Here is a 16,404-nt window from a genome sequence, read left to right as displayed (position 1 = left end):
TAGCATGGCTGAACAAAGCATAACAAAACATAATAGCATAGCAAAACACAGCATAGCATACCAACACAACAAAACATAGCATACCAAAACATAGCATAGCAAAACAAAGCATAGCATAATTAAACACAACAAAACATAGCATAACAAAGCATAGCAAAACATAGCATAGCATAACAAAACAGCATAGCATAACAAAACAAAACAAAACATAGGATAGCAAAACAAAACATAGCATAGCATACAGCATCACTCAGCACCACCACAGCATCACTCTGTGGCACCACAACATCACTGAGCTCCACCACTGCATCAATCTGTACAACCATTCAACAACAACTGGTTCAAATATGTTCTCAATGTTTCAAGCTTTATTACAAATGTAACAAAAAGATGTTAATATTTGAAATATGTTATTGGATTTTCGTCACAATAAAATACACTGAACATAATCTTCACAAATGTTATTTACAAAAGTTTAAGCTATTGCCATTATAAATTACAATAACTTTTATTTAAGTATTAATTATTTTAAAAAATTAAAAACCATTGTTATTTGTAATATCAATACATGTAAGTCACGTAAATACAACACATATTGCATTACAAATGCTATAGGTGTCACATTTGCGAAAGTTATAACTATTGGCATGGTAAATGACAAAGCTATTAATTACGCTATTTTCAAAAACAAAACCTAAATAAAAAATTTGTCATTTACAATACCAATAGCTCAAACTTTCCTAATACGAGACCTATTGCATTGCAAATGCGTGTTTTAATGGGAGACACCAGGCATGGTGGGTTGGCCTCACTTCCAGATTGTGGGTCATCCTCCATATCAGACTGGCAAACCCTTTCCTAGAAAAAATGTGTGTGAGAAAATGGTGCCAAAACTACTAAATAAAAAAAACCTTGTAAACAAGGAGTGGGAGATGAGGTCAAAATTTAAGATAGCAAGATCTTCATCGTGGGAAAGACACCGTCGTACTAAGTGCGTCTAGTAAACCCCCTCTAGAACAAATAGGCCACAGGGCGTTAGGTTGGGCTAAATTTCATGCCACAGCTCGGTCCGATGTAGCGCAGTCTTGTAAAGCAGTTTACAGAAGCAGCAAAGGTGGATATACATCTTCAATACATCTCTATAAGAGTATCTGTTGCAAAGTAACTGAACAAAATCTAATTCTGCGTGCGATGGCAGGCTAAGCAGCAGATATTCTATTTTTATATACGAGGCATGAAAAAATTCCCTTAAGTAAGTTCTTAAAAAATTAACACTGCTACTGAAGCTGGAGAAGCATAGCCCAGGTGTACACTGAAAGGATACGGACTTCCTGTCTTGTCTCTTCCACGGAGGAATTTTTAAATCTGGGAAACAATAACTTTGGGCCATCCAAAAGAATGCTATAGCACTGCGAGAGATGCATGCGAGGGAGTTTTAACATCCTCAGAAGTACATGTGCTCTAATATTGATAAAGCTATGATCTTAAGATACAATAAGTGTCATTGTGGATTTACTCTACTAGGACTCTAATAGCTTCTATTGTGAGTGGTATTAGAAGGGTGAAGCAGGTTGAATACCATGATTTTGTGGTTTTGACTGTCGCAGATTAAAGCAAATTAGTATCAATTCTGCCTATTCAAGTAGATGCTGAAAGGTGTTATAGGGTCCTGATGATCCTACTGTAAAGTAAGCAAAATAGCTGATCATTCTAAAGCAATCTCATCCTAGATAAGGACTTAAATTAGCTGCTTGTCCTAAAATTGTAGAAGGTTGAATTTCTACACCGAGGTCTTATAGGTAGTACTAGACCAGAGGGAACTATAACCTTTAAAATATTTGCACCATTTGGTCAAATATAGCCTCAACCCTTCTGTGGGAAAACTTAAGGACAACAAAAACTCAGTCTAAAAGAGTAGGTCATCCCAATCAATGCACAGCTCAAGGCAACATAAAAGACCCAACCACACCGACCATCATTACTATGTACTTTACTTGCAAAATGTGTGGGTCACTCACAACTCTCTGGCCCAATATCTCGAGTCATTTGTACAGACAGGAAAGCAGCTTTAGATTGTTAACAAGACTCATCCGTTAATCAAGGTTCTAAGGCCTTAGCTCATGTTAGGAACAATATCCAGTGAAGGCCCAGACCCAATGCCTTGTCATCTCACCATTACATCAAGTACATGCAGCTCTTCTAACACCAGCCACAACAACAGAGGCAGAACGGTCTCCTCTGCCTTAAGCTCTAAAGGCGGCTCCTTTGCTCTACAACTGGTTAGGGTAGCGGGTCTACTCCAAACTTGGATTTCACTTCTTTCTAGGAACCTAAGTAGGTAACTGCAAATAAACACTGCTCTTAATCCAGAAACTCTTACAGCTGAATGTTTTAGCAAGTATTTTATGAAGCCTGTCTAAGAGGGGTCATTCCCAAACACACTTTACATTGTGCACTTCTGCTGAGGGTGCCGGCCACAAGCAACTAATACAACTGGCCCTCAAACAATGAACACAATACACGCAGATCAGTCTCCTCTCAGCTGCAGAACACACTCCACACAAAGCAGTTTCCAAACAGAACTATAATAATAATGACCAAAAACATAACCTGACTCACCCATGCGAAGGTGTGTAACTAACACCCCCATACAATTCCTGTTCCCATCATATTAGTGGTGCATTGTCATTCTACATCACACTTTAAACATCTGTCACCCCTCGTGTCACAACACCATGTAGGACAATTGCAAAACAGTTGTAGCTAGATAGTTACTATTTAAAAAAAAACTAAATATATGTTGCTTTTATTCTATGTTAATTGATGTCTGTGTTGTGAATTTCTGTACAGTGCAAACCTCATTGAAAAGGCTTCACAGAAATGAAGGCAGGTGAAGCTAGAGAAGGATGATGTGTCAGCACCCCATCCACTGGAAAACAATGGAGATGTAACTAGCAAAGGTGCAGATTAATTGGTCATAAAGAACGCCTTACCTCTGGTTTACTCAGACTGGAGGAGACTAAAGAGCCTGATCCAACATCCAGGTCCCACCGCTTTCTGCCATGATTTTCAGGGTCCAGTGCAGAAATGCGCCCGTCCAATGTGCTGATAATTATCAAGGATCTGAAAAAGAAACCCAGAATCTTAAGGGAAGTTCCAAAATATATTTAAGCTTCTAGTAGTAAACCCTAACATCAACCTTTTTTTGAGGTCTGGGTTTTGACAGTACAGTTGTCAAACAGACTTACTGCTAACAATACAGAAATATTGGGCTTTTGGCTGAATGGCATCTTCATCCCTCTGTAATATTACTATTGGCTGTTTAGGTGTATCCTTCGGCCTTCATTCCAGCGCTTGCATTGAACTGCATTAGGAAATACTTTACAACTACAGCCGCTGTGCGCTCCTGTGGGCTACCCCTCGAGTGCCCCACTCTGATTTGCTAACGCCACTAGTGTTAGCGTATTACGCTCAGACCCATTCGCTCTGGCAGTGCTAATTTCATTTTTTTGGGTGTGTATCAGAAGAAATTACAAAGGCAAAGAACTAGGAACTGAACCATATTCCTGATTCATCACATTCCTTTGAACGGAGTACAAATTACTAATTTGCCCAACTTTCCACCAAATTGGAGGAACTAAGTGAAAGGGAGGTCTTGACAGCTCATGTACAAACTGTTTTCAAACGTGCTGAAGGAGCGGTGTGTTTTCTGTGAACCAGGCACTATACTTACAGGTATTCCATTTACTGGAAGACAGGTTGGCTTATTCAAACTTATTTCACATTCCTACAGAACACTGACATTGGCCATCGCCTTTTTGAAGCACTGGTAATTTACTGCATAATGGAAAGTGTGGAAACTAGATTTCTATTATTCAAGAACATGATACAAATCTTAGGAGGTGACAAAGCCTCCATTTTTAGGTCAAGCCTAGGCAGAGTGCATGCGCTGTTTGCAAGACCTGTTACCGGCTTTTGGCATGCCCATGAATTGCCATTTGTTCGTTGTTGTGCCATTTAGAAATAGGAGGGGTTTATTGGTGCATGGAGTCTGATACTCCTGCCTTTGCGTGCTTGGTTGAAGTCAGAATGTGCTACAAGGGACTTGTTTAGAAAATACTCAGTTTGATTAATGAGTTGTACAAAAGTAACACACTCAGTAGTATCCACAGGATAACAGTCTTATTGCACAATAGTAAATCAATTGGTGGAAGGGAAAAAGAGAACGCACAGAGCAAGAGATTATATTTCAAACAAAGTCAAAACAACATTAAAGGAGATGACGCATCTCCTTTAATGTTGTTTTGACACAAACTCACAACCATTTTTTATTGATTAATTTGGGTTGTTTGCTTTATTCATAAGGAGTTGATGTTTTTAGTTATGAACTATAGAGAAAACATTGTCTATCTTTGTTCATGACTTTTTGCTCTTATTAATTTGTTTGTATCTATCTCCCCTTAAAATTATTTTGCAGTAAAAACTTTGTTTGAAATTTTAATCTCTTGCTCTGTGCGTTACTGAAGAATAAGAAAGATCATTACAGTTCCAAACTGGACAAATTAGCTCTTTAAAATATGTAGAGATGTTATACTGAACCAGAGGTGTAGCAGGGGCCAAATATAATCATGAGGCAAAACTGTGAGGACTAGATGTCTTTCTTTAAAAATAAAATAGTCAAGATATGGGCTGACATTTCTAAGAGTTCAGAGGTACGGTCCAATGACTTAATGGGCCCTTCGATCACACAAACCTTCTTCTCACCCGTGTAAGCAATACTACACAAGCGTATGTTCAAAGCATTTAATAAACAGAAAGATGCTTATTACCTATTGACCCTTATTCTGCTGCTACAATACAGGTGTGGTAGCTTTCTCTGCGATTAGCGCCTAGATACCCGCAGGTATTACATTGCTTTATTAAGCTTATTTTCATTTCATTTCAACTCCTGCTTTAACTAGGGAGTAGGTAAATGGAATTATCAATGCCTTGTTCCACTAAGGAAGAGTACGGAAAGCACTTTATCATGCAATTATCACGTCCTTACTGAAGAAACCATTGGTTAGTTCACAGAATCAAGCAAACTAACAGTTTCAAACCCCTCCACTTAAAGTAAAATCTTGCTTCGGTGGGGGAGGGGCAAGTAGAAATTGATGGTGTTTAGAAGTAAGCAAAATTCTTCATTACAGATAATCTGGTTTTTGGACAGGGAGAAAAACAACAACTGATTACATTAGCCAGAACCTTCTATCCAAAATCTGGCCATTTTCAGACAATCCGTAACATACGGTTGATCACAAAACTGGACTAGAATCACTGGTCGATTGCTCAATGCAATAGTTTTAATTATTGCAAAATCTACCGAATTAGAATTCTCTTTTCCACAGTGAAACGCATTGCATGTGGGATTCCACAGGGGGGTCTCTACTCTGGCACCCCTGTGTTTTACTATCAACAGGAGACCGGTAGCCAAATGTTCTCACTGTATCTTATTCATTTCCAGATGTGTGCAGATAACATTCAACTTCTGACCACACAGATCATTAAAAGAAAAATATATCTTCATCCATAAATCACATGTTTTTTATGAAATGGGGTCTCTAGTTGGCAGAGGAAGGTACCTTTGTCCAAATTGGGACCCTTGCTTCTAGTGAGGGTAAGGGGGATACACACTTTAGATAACCTCTGACCACACTCTGCGTAGCTAGGCACAAGCAGACAGACTTATTCCAAAGACAATGTGTAAAGTATTTGCACTCAAAACACACCGTAATACAGTGATAACACCACAAATGGACACCACACTGGTTTAGAAAAATAAAGTATCTTTATCTAAACTCAAAAAGACCAAAACGACAAAGATCCAATATACATGTAATAGGAATATGACTTTTCAAAGGTTTCAAATACCTGGGTCCATAGAAAACTATGGATGCGTAATTCCTCACAAAGCACCTGTTGATGTGCGAAATTCACAAGGCAAAACAGCTGCAGAGATGGGATGTGTCGAATAAAAAGAGATGCGTAAGTTCCTGAGGCCCTTGGGAGGCAAAGCAACAGTTCGGCTGCACGCAGGAGAAGTGATGCGTTGAATCCGGTCTGTAGGAGGAAGCGATGCGTCGAATGCAGGACAGTTCTGGTCTGCGGGTGATGCATGGGGAAAACTTGCTGCATAGGTGTGATGCGTGGAAATCTGGGATGCATCGGAGTCGAGGGGAGCTGCGTCGGTTTCTTCAGCCACGATACCTCGATGCATCGGTTCTTGTAAAAGCAACAAGCGCTGCATCAGTTCTGCAGCGGCGTGCGATGCGTGGAGATTCTTCTCACTCAGAAGTGCTACTTCGGAAAAACAACCACAAGAAGAGTGATGCGTCTATTTCTTCAGTTCTTTAGATTTCTTCCAGTTCCTAGCAGCAAGCACAACCTCCAGAGGCCCGAACTGGAACAGGTTCCTCCTGGCAGGTCAGAACTCTCAGCAGCAGAGTTCGGGGCAGCTGGGGGTGAAGTGTTTGAGTCCCTGAGACTTCAGAACAGGAGGCCAACACACACAGGCCCTTGGAGATCTTCTTCAAACAGGTTCAAAGCAAAAAGCCAGTCTTTGTTCTCTCTTTGGTAGAAATAGCAACTGCAGGCCAACCCCACACAGCGCACAGCAAAGGAGCAGTACTCCTCCTTACAGCTCTTCACCTTGGCAAAGGTTCATCTTGAGTCCAGAAGTGATCTAAAATTCTGGGGTTTCAGGTATAATACTTTGTAGTATCCTGCATTTATATTGTAAGGTATTTCATCACCCCTGCTCAGCCAGTGTCTGTGCTCCGACTCATTAGAATGTTGGATCTGATGATGCCTCGGAATGTTGGGACTCAGAGGTGAAGGGACAGTTGGTCATGGGCTGAGCGGCTGACAGGCAGCTCCTGGTGGGGCTCTGATTTACAACATATTTACTTGATGTTCTGAACCTTACTACCTGTTAACTACACTGAATAAAACATCCTGGATTACATCATTCCTGTTTGGACCTTCATCACTACATACTTATACCCCAAAATGTATTTGTTCTCTGAGCGCAGTCCAAACCAGTTCTTTCCCCTCTGGTGCAGTTGACCACAGGGGGTGGAGAAAGCATTGTGCAAGAGAGACCAGCCCTATACAGGTGCAAGGAAATCTCCTCCCACTACTCTAAATTCAGACAAGGTCTATTCAGCTCAGCATCATCCAATAAGGGCCAGGAACACCTCAACCTCCCCCGAGGCTTTCTACAGTGAATGCACATCCCCAGCCTCTGTCACTCCAAAACCAGACAGTCAATACACAAACAGGCAGAGGCACACAGAATGAATAAAAAGAAAATACCTACTTTCTAAAAGTGGCATTTTAAAACAAACAATTTAAAAACCATCTTTACTAAAAGATATGTTATTAAATTCTGAGTGCAGAGAGCCTAAACTTTATTCGTCCATCTTGTCCCAATGGGAAGTTATGCTTGTAAGATGTTACAAAGAATTTCCCATTCTATCCTACGGGACAGATAGCCTTTCAAAAACGTTAACTGATATAGTTTGCTATTGAGAAGGATCCTTCCATCGCTTCCGTTGCCATACTGCATTGAAATAACTGGCTTGATGCTATCAAAACTCGCTTATGAAGACAGGGGTTACCTTCACTCCAGTCTTGATCCACCTCGAAAGCAAATACAATAATAAAACAAACACTAAAAGTCAACAGATCTCGCTTACATGTGTTAAGCATGTGTGCCTGTATTTGAACGTATTTGAAGATTAAAGCTAAACCTACTGGAGCAGGAGCTCTGAGGAAGCTGAGACATGTTAGCAGCCTCTATACTATTGCACATAATTCCATCAGCGGATCACTGAGCTGGAGCCATGATACAGGGTTCAGAGCGGCATTAAATTGTGCTGATACCCTGAAGGCTTGCAAAAGAGAGAAAACTTGAGTTTTTGGCCAGAGAACACAACTGTTCTCTCTCAACTTTCTGCTACTTTCCTTTAAGGTGTGTTAATCACTGAATATACGAGTAGTATTAAAGTCAAGGTATCAATCGTCCTCTGGAAGACGATGTGTGCGCTGGCACTAATGCCACAAATAATCACAGAGTAAATCAGTGACTTTTTCAACATATTGCTGGCCTCCAAAGAGCATAGAATTGCAACCACCACTAACTTTCCTTTGAAGCAAACATTAACATTCAGCTAACTTTCCAGTACAGCATCCTGGAAAAACGTGCAAAGAAATCCTAAGTGGGACTTGCTAATTTCCTTGACTAACCACATGCACAGCAAGTGGACTCTGGTTAGTTGTGAGGGTTACACAAGGCGCTGTACGATTTTCATAAATGTACATATGACAGTTGCTCTTAATTGCAGGGGTTTGTGCCTTTTAAATGCATATCTTGACCTGCATCTATCCAGTGACGCTGTGGATTAAGTCTACCTAACTGTTCTGATATTTCTTTTATAAGAATTTCCAGTTTGAAAGTAAGTGCTGAGTGCAAGTGCTCTTTGGAGAAAATGTTTAGTGGGTGCAGACTGTGGAGGCCATGGAGAGTCCTTGGAGAAGCCTGTGCTCAGTTCACACCGAGTGTATGAGCAAGGGTGATTCTAATCACTGTCCTACAGCATCTCTTGGTGAAGCAGCACCATTCTAAATGCCACCACTGATCTTGTCCTGGTCACTGCAGCCATAGATCGAGCAGGGTGGGGATGCGCCGAGCGCTTTACGGCTGCTGCTCACCTACGAACAAGACTAGTCCAGTAACAGAAGTTATCTTGGACAGGAGGCTTTCACCAATAAAAACAGCACTCAAATAGGAAACAATTAACTGTACTATGATGAAGAAAAGTGCATAAATGCACCATAATGTTGGTCTGAACTAATTTTTTAAGGAAATTGTTAGTTTTGTATATTTAATACATTATTTTTGTACACGAATAAAATCTTCTTCAAAAATAACACCTGCCAACTAGCATGGTACATTTACGTAACCACTGAGATCTAAGAGTAAGCCTTTGGCGATCATTGAGAAGGTGCCTGAGTTTACTAAAGAAAGCCTTCGTTTCGAGAGAACTTCAGCATTCAGCAAATAGTCCCCGCCATATGCTAACAAACGAAGCACCTCGTGCACTGCAGTGAAGCATTCCATAGGAGGCCAGATATTACAGCTAATAGCCAATAGCATGACAGGGAGGCACAATGAATACTATGGGTGTATTCAAGATGCAAATAACATGATCATACAGCAATGGCTGAAGGGCACTGACCGGAAGTAGGGAGCTCAAGGGCTTGGGCCAGAAGCCCCTTGTGTTAAAACTAAAAACATCTTTGCTGCACCAGACCTCAAAATTGCTGCTTCCACCCTCCTCCTCCCTCCCTGGTGCTTCCTCCCAAACTCCGTCTGTTGTTAATGCTCCTTCATCAAGAGGCTGACTCCCAAACCCCACCACCCCACCCCAATCCCCACGTTTTTTTCTTTTAAACATATTGCACAGCAGTGTGGCTGTGTGGGCCACTAGGAATCATGGCTTATTTTTTTTTTTAAGTGCTATGATGCGATCAACCTTGCCGCGTCATAGCAGTTTTTTTCTTGATTTCAAACCATGTTGCCCACTTGCCCTGCACCTCAAGTCTGACAAACATTGTCAAAACCAATAGATCACTCACAGGTCAGGCCTATTGGCTTTGCCAATGCTCGTTTTCACCAGCTCTTCTTCCATGTTTTCACTCTCCACTCTCAAATGTCCCGGCCTATCTCACAATGTGTATTGGTCTTGGTTAACTCGTATCTCTTTTCAGTCATCTATTTAAATGTTTGTAAAAACATTTATGATAGGATGTTGCGATTTCAGATCAAAGTCAACGTGTACATGGATAGAACTGGTAAACTTTTGGATTTTAGGGAGTGTGAAAACCTTGAACGAACCGTTTGGTAAATACCGCACCCTATGCCTTGTGGACAATGAAAAGTAACACCAACTATTTTAACATATGAGCCGCCCCTAATCAGATCGCTTTATTTTTAGCCACGACACTAGTTCTATTAAAATTAAAACAAGATCTTATTTATGAAAATAAGTCAAGAAACTCAAATATAAATGGTGTCCATCTATATGGGTTCATCGCTATTATCAGCAGACTTCAACGCTATAACTTTGATCTTACTGGGAAGGATGAAAAGCGGAGCGGCCACAGCAGGCATTTAACCCACGAGCTCTTTCAGATGGGCACCCGAAGCTCCACGCTTTTCAACCAGACTGAACAACCCGCACGACAGAAGCGTGAGCATGCCTTACAGTGAAACCCTAACCCCGCGGTCCCCGGCATGCCAGCAGTGACCGGGCTGCACCCCGGCCCTTCCGGCGCTGCCACCCACCCTGCCGCGGCATTACCAGCCCGGCGCTGCTTTACGTACAAGGGATCACCTGTAACCGCCTGTTTTCCCTTGCGGTTCCACCAGTGTTGGCAGTAAATATTTGCTATGTAAACATGTGGCACCATTTGTCTAAACATTAAACTGTAACAGTAAAGGCCAACACAACTGACACCGCACGTAACAATATATTATAATTTTCACACATATGAAAGTTTTCACTTCACATATACCGATTGTTTTTTACATAGAGCTGAATATTCTAAATAATTGACACTGTGTGCATGTTTGAATGATCTCAGCGGGTTGAGTCCTCGCTGCTTAGAAGTGTGTCGGACCTAAGCGTCATGGGTTCAAATCACAGAACGGACATCCATCCTTTCTTCCTTGCAGAGTCAATGACACGGGTTCAGGGAGGCCTGAATAATGAGGGCATACTGTGCAAGCATTGGCAAAGACAAAAGGCGTTGCCCATGCGAGGTCTACTGGCCTGTACAAAGTTATTACAATATGGGTATATAAATATTATAATACAATTGTATGATACTTTTTGTTGTATAGTATGGTATGGCCTATCGTATTGTATTGGAAGGAAAGGTATAACTTGACATTGTCTAGTATGGTAAATCATTGTTTAATAGGATATGGCTTGACATTGTACAGTATGTTATGGTATGGCCTGGCATTGTCTTGTGTGGCATGGTCTGTCATTGTATAGTAATGTAAGCTATGGCCTGTCACTTAGGATATATTATGTCCTGTCATGACATGGTATGTTATTGAATGTTATTTCTTTGTATGGTATGTTATCGTATGGGCTTTCATTGTATAGTATGGTATTGCCCATTAATTGTATATCATGGTGTGCTCGGTCATTGTATAGTACAGTATGGTATGGCCTGTTTTTTGTATGGTCTGATATCATATGGACTGTCATTGTATAGTAAGGTATAGCTTATCATGGTATGGCCTGCCATTGCATACTAGGCTATAGTAATGTAAAGTCTGCTATTGTATAGTTAATATTGAACCAATCATTCAGTTCAAGAGCCTGGTCCTAGGTTCAGAAGCAGAGAATCTCTGTATGTGGGCCATTCAACGAGAAAACAAATATTACATACGGTTAAAGTTCAGAAGACGCACAGGGTAAACCAGGGTTTCCAGCTCACAAAAGATCACTAGGTGGAAATAGAAAGGTTAACTCAACATAGAAAGATGCACACGTGTTCTTTAATGGTCATGGTTTGCCTTGAACAAAGAGAGCAAAGCAGCAGTAATCCCTAGTGAAGAGAGATATCTGTTTACTGGTCTTCTCATTCTGAGAGTACATCTTGTCCAAATTAATCAAACGGCAGTACAAGATGACTGACCTCACTAAAATGTTTGAGGTACGCAAGGAATGGGTGACCTGCTCTACCGGCTTTGACCCTATTGATACTATTGCCAACAGTGGGAAAGAATCCATCTTAAAAATGAAAAAATCGGGGAGGAGGGTACACTATATCACACCATATGGACATGTCCACATATACAGGATTACTGGAGGCGAGTTACGCGCACGATCGGTCAGACTCTACAGAACCCATTTACACCAGATCCCAGGATCTGTCTCCTGAACGTCTGGGGCCCAACAGACCTTTCGTTGCATGCAAAGAGGTGGGTGGTCATAGGGGTAATGCTAGCGAAACGTGACATCGCGAAGAACTGGGGGGCGCAGGAGACACCGACACTGGCGCAATGGTGCAGAAATATGGATGTGCTTATGCTAACTGAGCGGGCTGTGTACCAGCAGCGACATAATCCTCGGAAATGGAATGGGATTTGGTCACCCTGGAACAAATATAGGGGAGACCTCTGTGAACCCCTGCCTGAGGAAGGGAATGGGGATAGCTCGGAGGATGATGAAGGCATGGATTGACGGGGGGGAGGGGGGAGTGGAATGTGGGGATAGTAAATGCTACAGGACCATGGACACTTGCCCGCAGATGACCTTACTGAAATGTGTACTTGAACCGAGACCAGATTGTTGCATCTAGACATTTAAATATTGATATAGAACATTGCTAATTTTTTGACTTAGCCCTGAAAGTAGCAAGTTTAAGTTGGGGGGGGTAAAATATTAAAACGTTGCTCTACTAATTATGGCAGCCGAATGTTGACGCTGCACTGAAGATCTAATGCACGTTACTGTATACCATGTGACAGCAACAACAAAAATAAAATATTAAAAAAAAAAAAAAATGAAAAAATATTGCCAGAAATATGTGTGGTAGGGTTTGGAGGGAATTTCAATAACATACCTTGAGCAATCACTATTTCATAACATATATGAGTTTCTTTAACTGGTTATGTTTGTGATGGAAGAGGTTTGATGATGGTATCGAATATGACTAGAATTGTTGTGGAATGACGTCCAAGACGAAACCCAAACCTCAATGACATTCTCCAGTTAAGGTAGGTATGTAAACACCCCTCCCCCGTTGCACTGCTCATTACCTCACGTGATACCAGACTTTACGTCAACATCAGTGCAGCTAATCAGGAGAGAAGAGACATAGATCAGGTACTTGCTCTTCTATTTCTACAGCGCAGACTATGAAGTCACATGGCACAAACATATACTGGGACCACATTTGTGTGCTACTGGACATACACACGTCTGTGACCTTTAACGGACATGAATCTGATGAATGTCTTTGAGAGTACTGCACATGTTAAGTGTGTGGATATGTACACTGTGCTGGTCCTAAATATTGGCCTGTTTTTGATCCACTTAGTGCTGCATGTCAAGGGGTGTGTGGATACAGAACACATGCATATTTGCTAATAACTGGTTGACCACAAATATCACTCCAATGAGGTTTTTTAGAGAAATCAGAATGTGGAGTAAAATATCTGCTCGATGACGCAGCAAACAAATTTTCACCTAATACAGAGTACACATGTTAAAAGAAAGTTTTTACGAGCATGTCAAATTTTAGGAAAATCGATGTGAGCATTTTTTAATCCATTTGGGAGAAGGTTTCGAAAAAGCCAATATTTTTAAAGTGCTAAAAATAGATGTCAATCAATTGTTCTATGTAATCTTGGAACACAGTTTGTAAAATGTTACTTGAGCATTCCATAATGTTTTACAAAATCTGGCAATCTTTAGCCAGATAATCATAATCGTTGAAGGGGAAACAAACATTTGAAGTTCCTTATGTAAAGTGTGACATACCCATAAGTATAGTGGCGCTAGCATGCAATAATACGAACTCCAGATGCATGTAATTATATGTTAGTTAAACAATGAAATAAACAACATTATAAAAAACTTCAAAATTCTGCAGGAAATTCTTCAATTGTAAATTACTAGTCGCACGAGTGTAAGCAGGATAGGCTTTTCTTGAGGCTTGTAGCATCTTCAATATTTACCTTGAGAGACGCAGGAGGGAAGACATGAGTCCTCCTGGGAGAGCACTTGCTGGAGCTGGCTCTAACAAGGAAGCAGAAGCCAGGCAGAGCCTGGTAATAGGCAACAGTCCTATTCCCAGCTCACCCTCGCAGCACAACCAACAGGTGGTTGTCGGTGCCGCTCACGAGTCGAAACGTCACACAAGAGCCCTCCTACTGCTAAAGGTTAAGAATATATGGGAATTGCAAAAACAACAGGTGATGGACCGAATGAGGATCAATGTCACACATTCAACCCAGAATAGAATATATGGGGACATAGGCAGATCTGTATGGGCAGCAGCTATTCAGAAAAAAATATATATAAAATAGAACCACAAATCAATCTCGACTGTATGCAAGAATACCCACAAAAAGTCGCAAGGAAGAGGGACACTAAAAAGAGATCTTTTTAGGACATTTAGAGTACAATCGTCGCAGGTTTCAGGGCATTCCCCCCAAGCACATGAATTAACTGTACATTAGCTGTTTTTAAACGTAACACTGAGAAATATTTTAATTGTGTTTTAAATGTGTAATTTATATTAATGTCATATTTGTACCCAATGGACTGTTGCTATTTAATCCCTGTGATGTATTTGTATTCATGTCTTTTTTTTATTTTTATTAATCGAATAAAAGTATTTTGACTGACTGACTGACTACATTTGGAGTAAATTTACCTTTTTTTTTGGTATTCAGACTAAATTCTGCCATTAGTCGTTGGAAGATGCCAGTTGGAGCTTCCTACGTGTACTCCAATTTTAAAGTATTTACACATGTAAAATTGTGCATTGAGTTCATTTACGGATGTATAAGCACCAAAGAACAATGCACCTGCACTAACAGTTTTTTTCCTCTGCAGGGAAAGTCGCTTCTCCTCAGAAACACCTCTTTCCTAACACCCCTATCAGTTTAGCAGGATTTCCCTCCCGGAACCCATCTTCGATACAGATTTACTTTAGCCAAAAACAAGAATAAATCTTGGACCGTATGTATACAAGTTGGAATGAGTCTTAGAAAAATTGTCAACCTCCACAAACAAGTAAGCAGTACCTGGCCAGCAACAAACACTCATTTGGAGCAGATTTATAGGTCAATGTACATTTATAATTTCAAATGAGTAAATCCCTTGAGGAGTGCAAATTCACACTTTGTGAAGAAACAATTAGAATTTACAATCGTAAAAAGCGATTTTGACATCTAGGGGTGCAAATGGCTTTGTGAAATCCAACCCTAACATCAGTTTTTTAAAACTCTTGCCTGCAAAAGAAGTCACAAAAAGCATAGTCACAGAAATCCTTTAAAAATAGCAAAGACAATTTGCTTTAAAAAAAAAGCACATTGGCAAAGCCCAGAGGTCTCACCGTGTCAACCTATTAGCTTCTCCAATGCTTTATGACAAAACTGAGCGGCATCATGAGGAGTAGAAGGGGGCACGCTAGTGTAATGGTGCAGAAAACATGTTCTCTTTTTTTATTTACTGATTCAGGGTGGTAGACACCACTTGGTTCAGTAAATAAAAAAAAGGAAATCTGAGAACGCCAAAGAGCTTTCTTAATTGCAGAGCAGCAAATGGCAGCTGCCAGGCCTCCAAAGAAAAAGGTTTATCACAAAGCAGGAGCAGATCTGGGAAACATTGGATAGTGAGCAGGTTGTGGAAGCAACAAGTAGTGGGTGGAAGGGGGGAATGCAACAAATGAAGAAGAGAACAGCAAGGAGCACGAGGGCAGGAGAAACAAACGAGAAAGCGAGATGGAAAATATAGAGCGCTTATTAAAAAAACAAAAAAATATGTGTATTACCTTAAAAGTGGAAGGAAGAAAGTTAAGGAGTCAAAAGGATAGTAAAGAGGATATGCTGCAGGAGGGGTGAAGGGAGGGACCAAGAAAAGAAAAGGAAAACAAGCCATCAAATAAGAAACAAGCAAAGCAAGTGCAAAATGCCAACCATTGGTAAGCAATAAGACGGCTGCCTGTGCACGGTTTAAAGTGTGCAAGTCTCTTTGGCAGACCGTATTGCGCCGGCCGGCCAGACATGCCCACTTTATAAAGCTCAACCAAGCTCTCTAAAGACAGCTGGGTTGAGAGCAAGTGCAGGACTCACGTGCGCTGGGAAGTGCTGAGAGAGGCCGCTCCCCCAATCAGGGTTCCTCTCTCATACTGGTTAACAGCACGTTAGCAGTGCCAGGATTTGGCCAGAGAATTTGCTGGTGCCTGCACCGCTGTCGAGGAAAGAAGAGGTCGGAGGAGAGGACATGTCTGGTAAGTATATTTTTTTTTATTCTTTTATTTCATTAGCACAAGTGTCCCGCCCCCGTAGATGCCAGCCGCCACTCTTCACCAGTCCCCACTGCCATTTAGATGTCCTCTTGTTGTCCTTCCCACTGTGTGTAGTTTCCGGGTCAGCACGGATAGATGGATTTGATGTTAGGGCTTGGTTTGTTTCTTTGGCCGTTCCCACTTACATTGGTATATTGCTTGTGACAGGGGCTTAGACTTAGTCTTTTTTGGGCCATTTGTTGCCAGTTGTAGTCCTTTTGTAGCCATTTGTGGCGGAGCCTTCGGGAAGTTGCGTACAGCGTG

The 16,404-nt window shown here is 41.1% G+C and overlaps 1 protein-coding gene across 1 annotated transcript in view; it reads right to left on the bottom strand.

The window, feature by feature from the left end:
- The window catches only part of EIF2AK3 (eukaryotic translation initiation factor 2 alpha kinase 3), a 137,740-nt gene that overhangs the window by 108,372 nt on the left and 12,964 nt on the right, over window positions 1-16,404 (bottom strand). Inside the window, exon 2 of the mRNA XM_086964429.1 lies at window positions 2,994-3,123. Within this exon, the coding sequence (XP_086820555.1) occupies window positions 2,994-3,123 (130 nt within the window). The remainder of the gene's footprint in view (window positions 1-2,993; window positions 3,124-16,404) is intronic.

This window comes from Lissotriton vulgaris, chromosome 3_2, assembly GCF_964263255.1.
Source record: "Lissotriton vulgaris chromosome 3_2, aLisVul1.2, whole genome shotgun sequence".
Taxonomy (NCBI): domain Eukaryota; kingdom Metazoa; phylum Chordata; class Amphibia; order Caudata; family Salamandridae; genus Lissotriton; species Lissotriton vulgaris.
The sequence above is the reverse complement of the archived record's forward strand: the minus strand, read 5'-3'. Positions and strand labels throughout refer to the sequence as shown.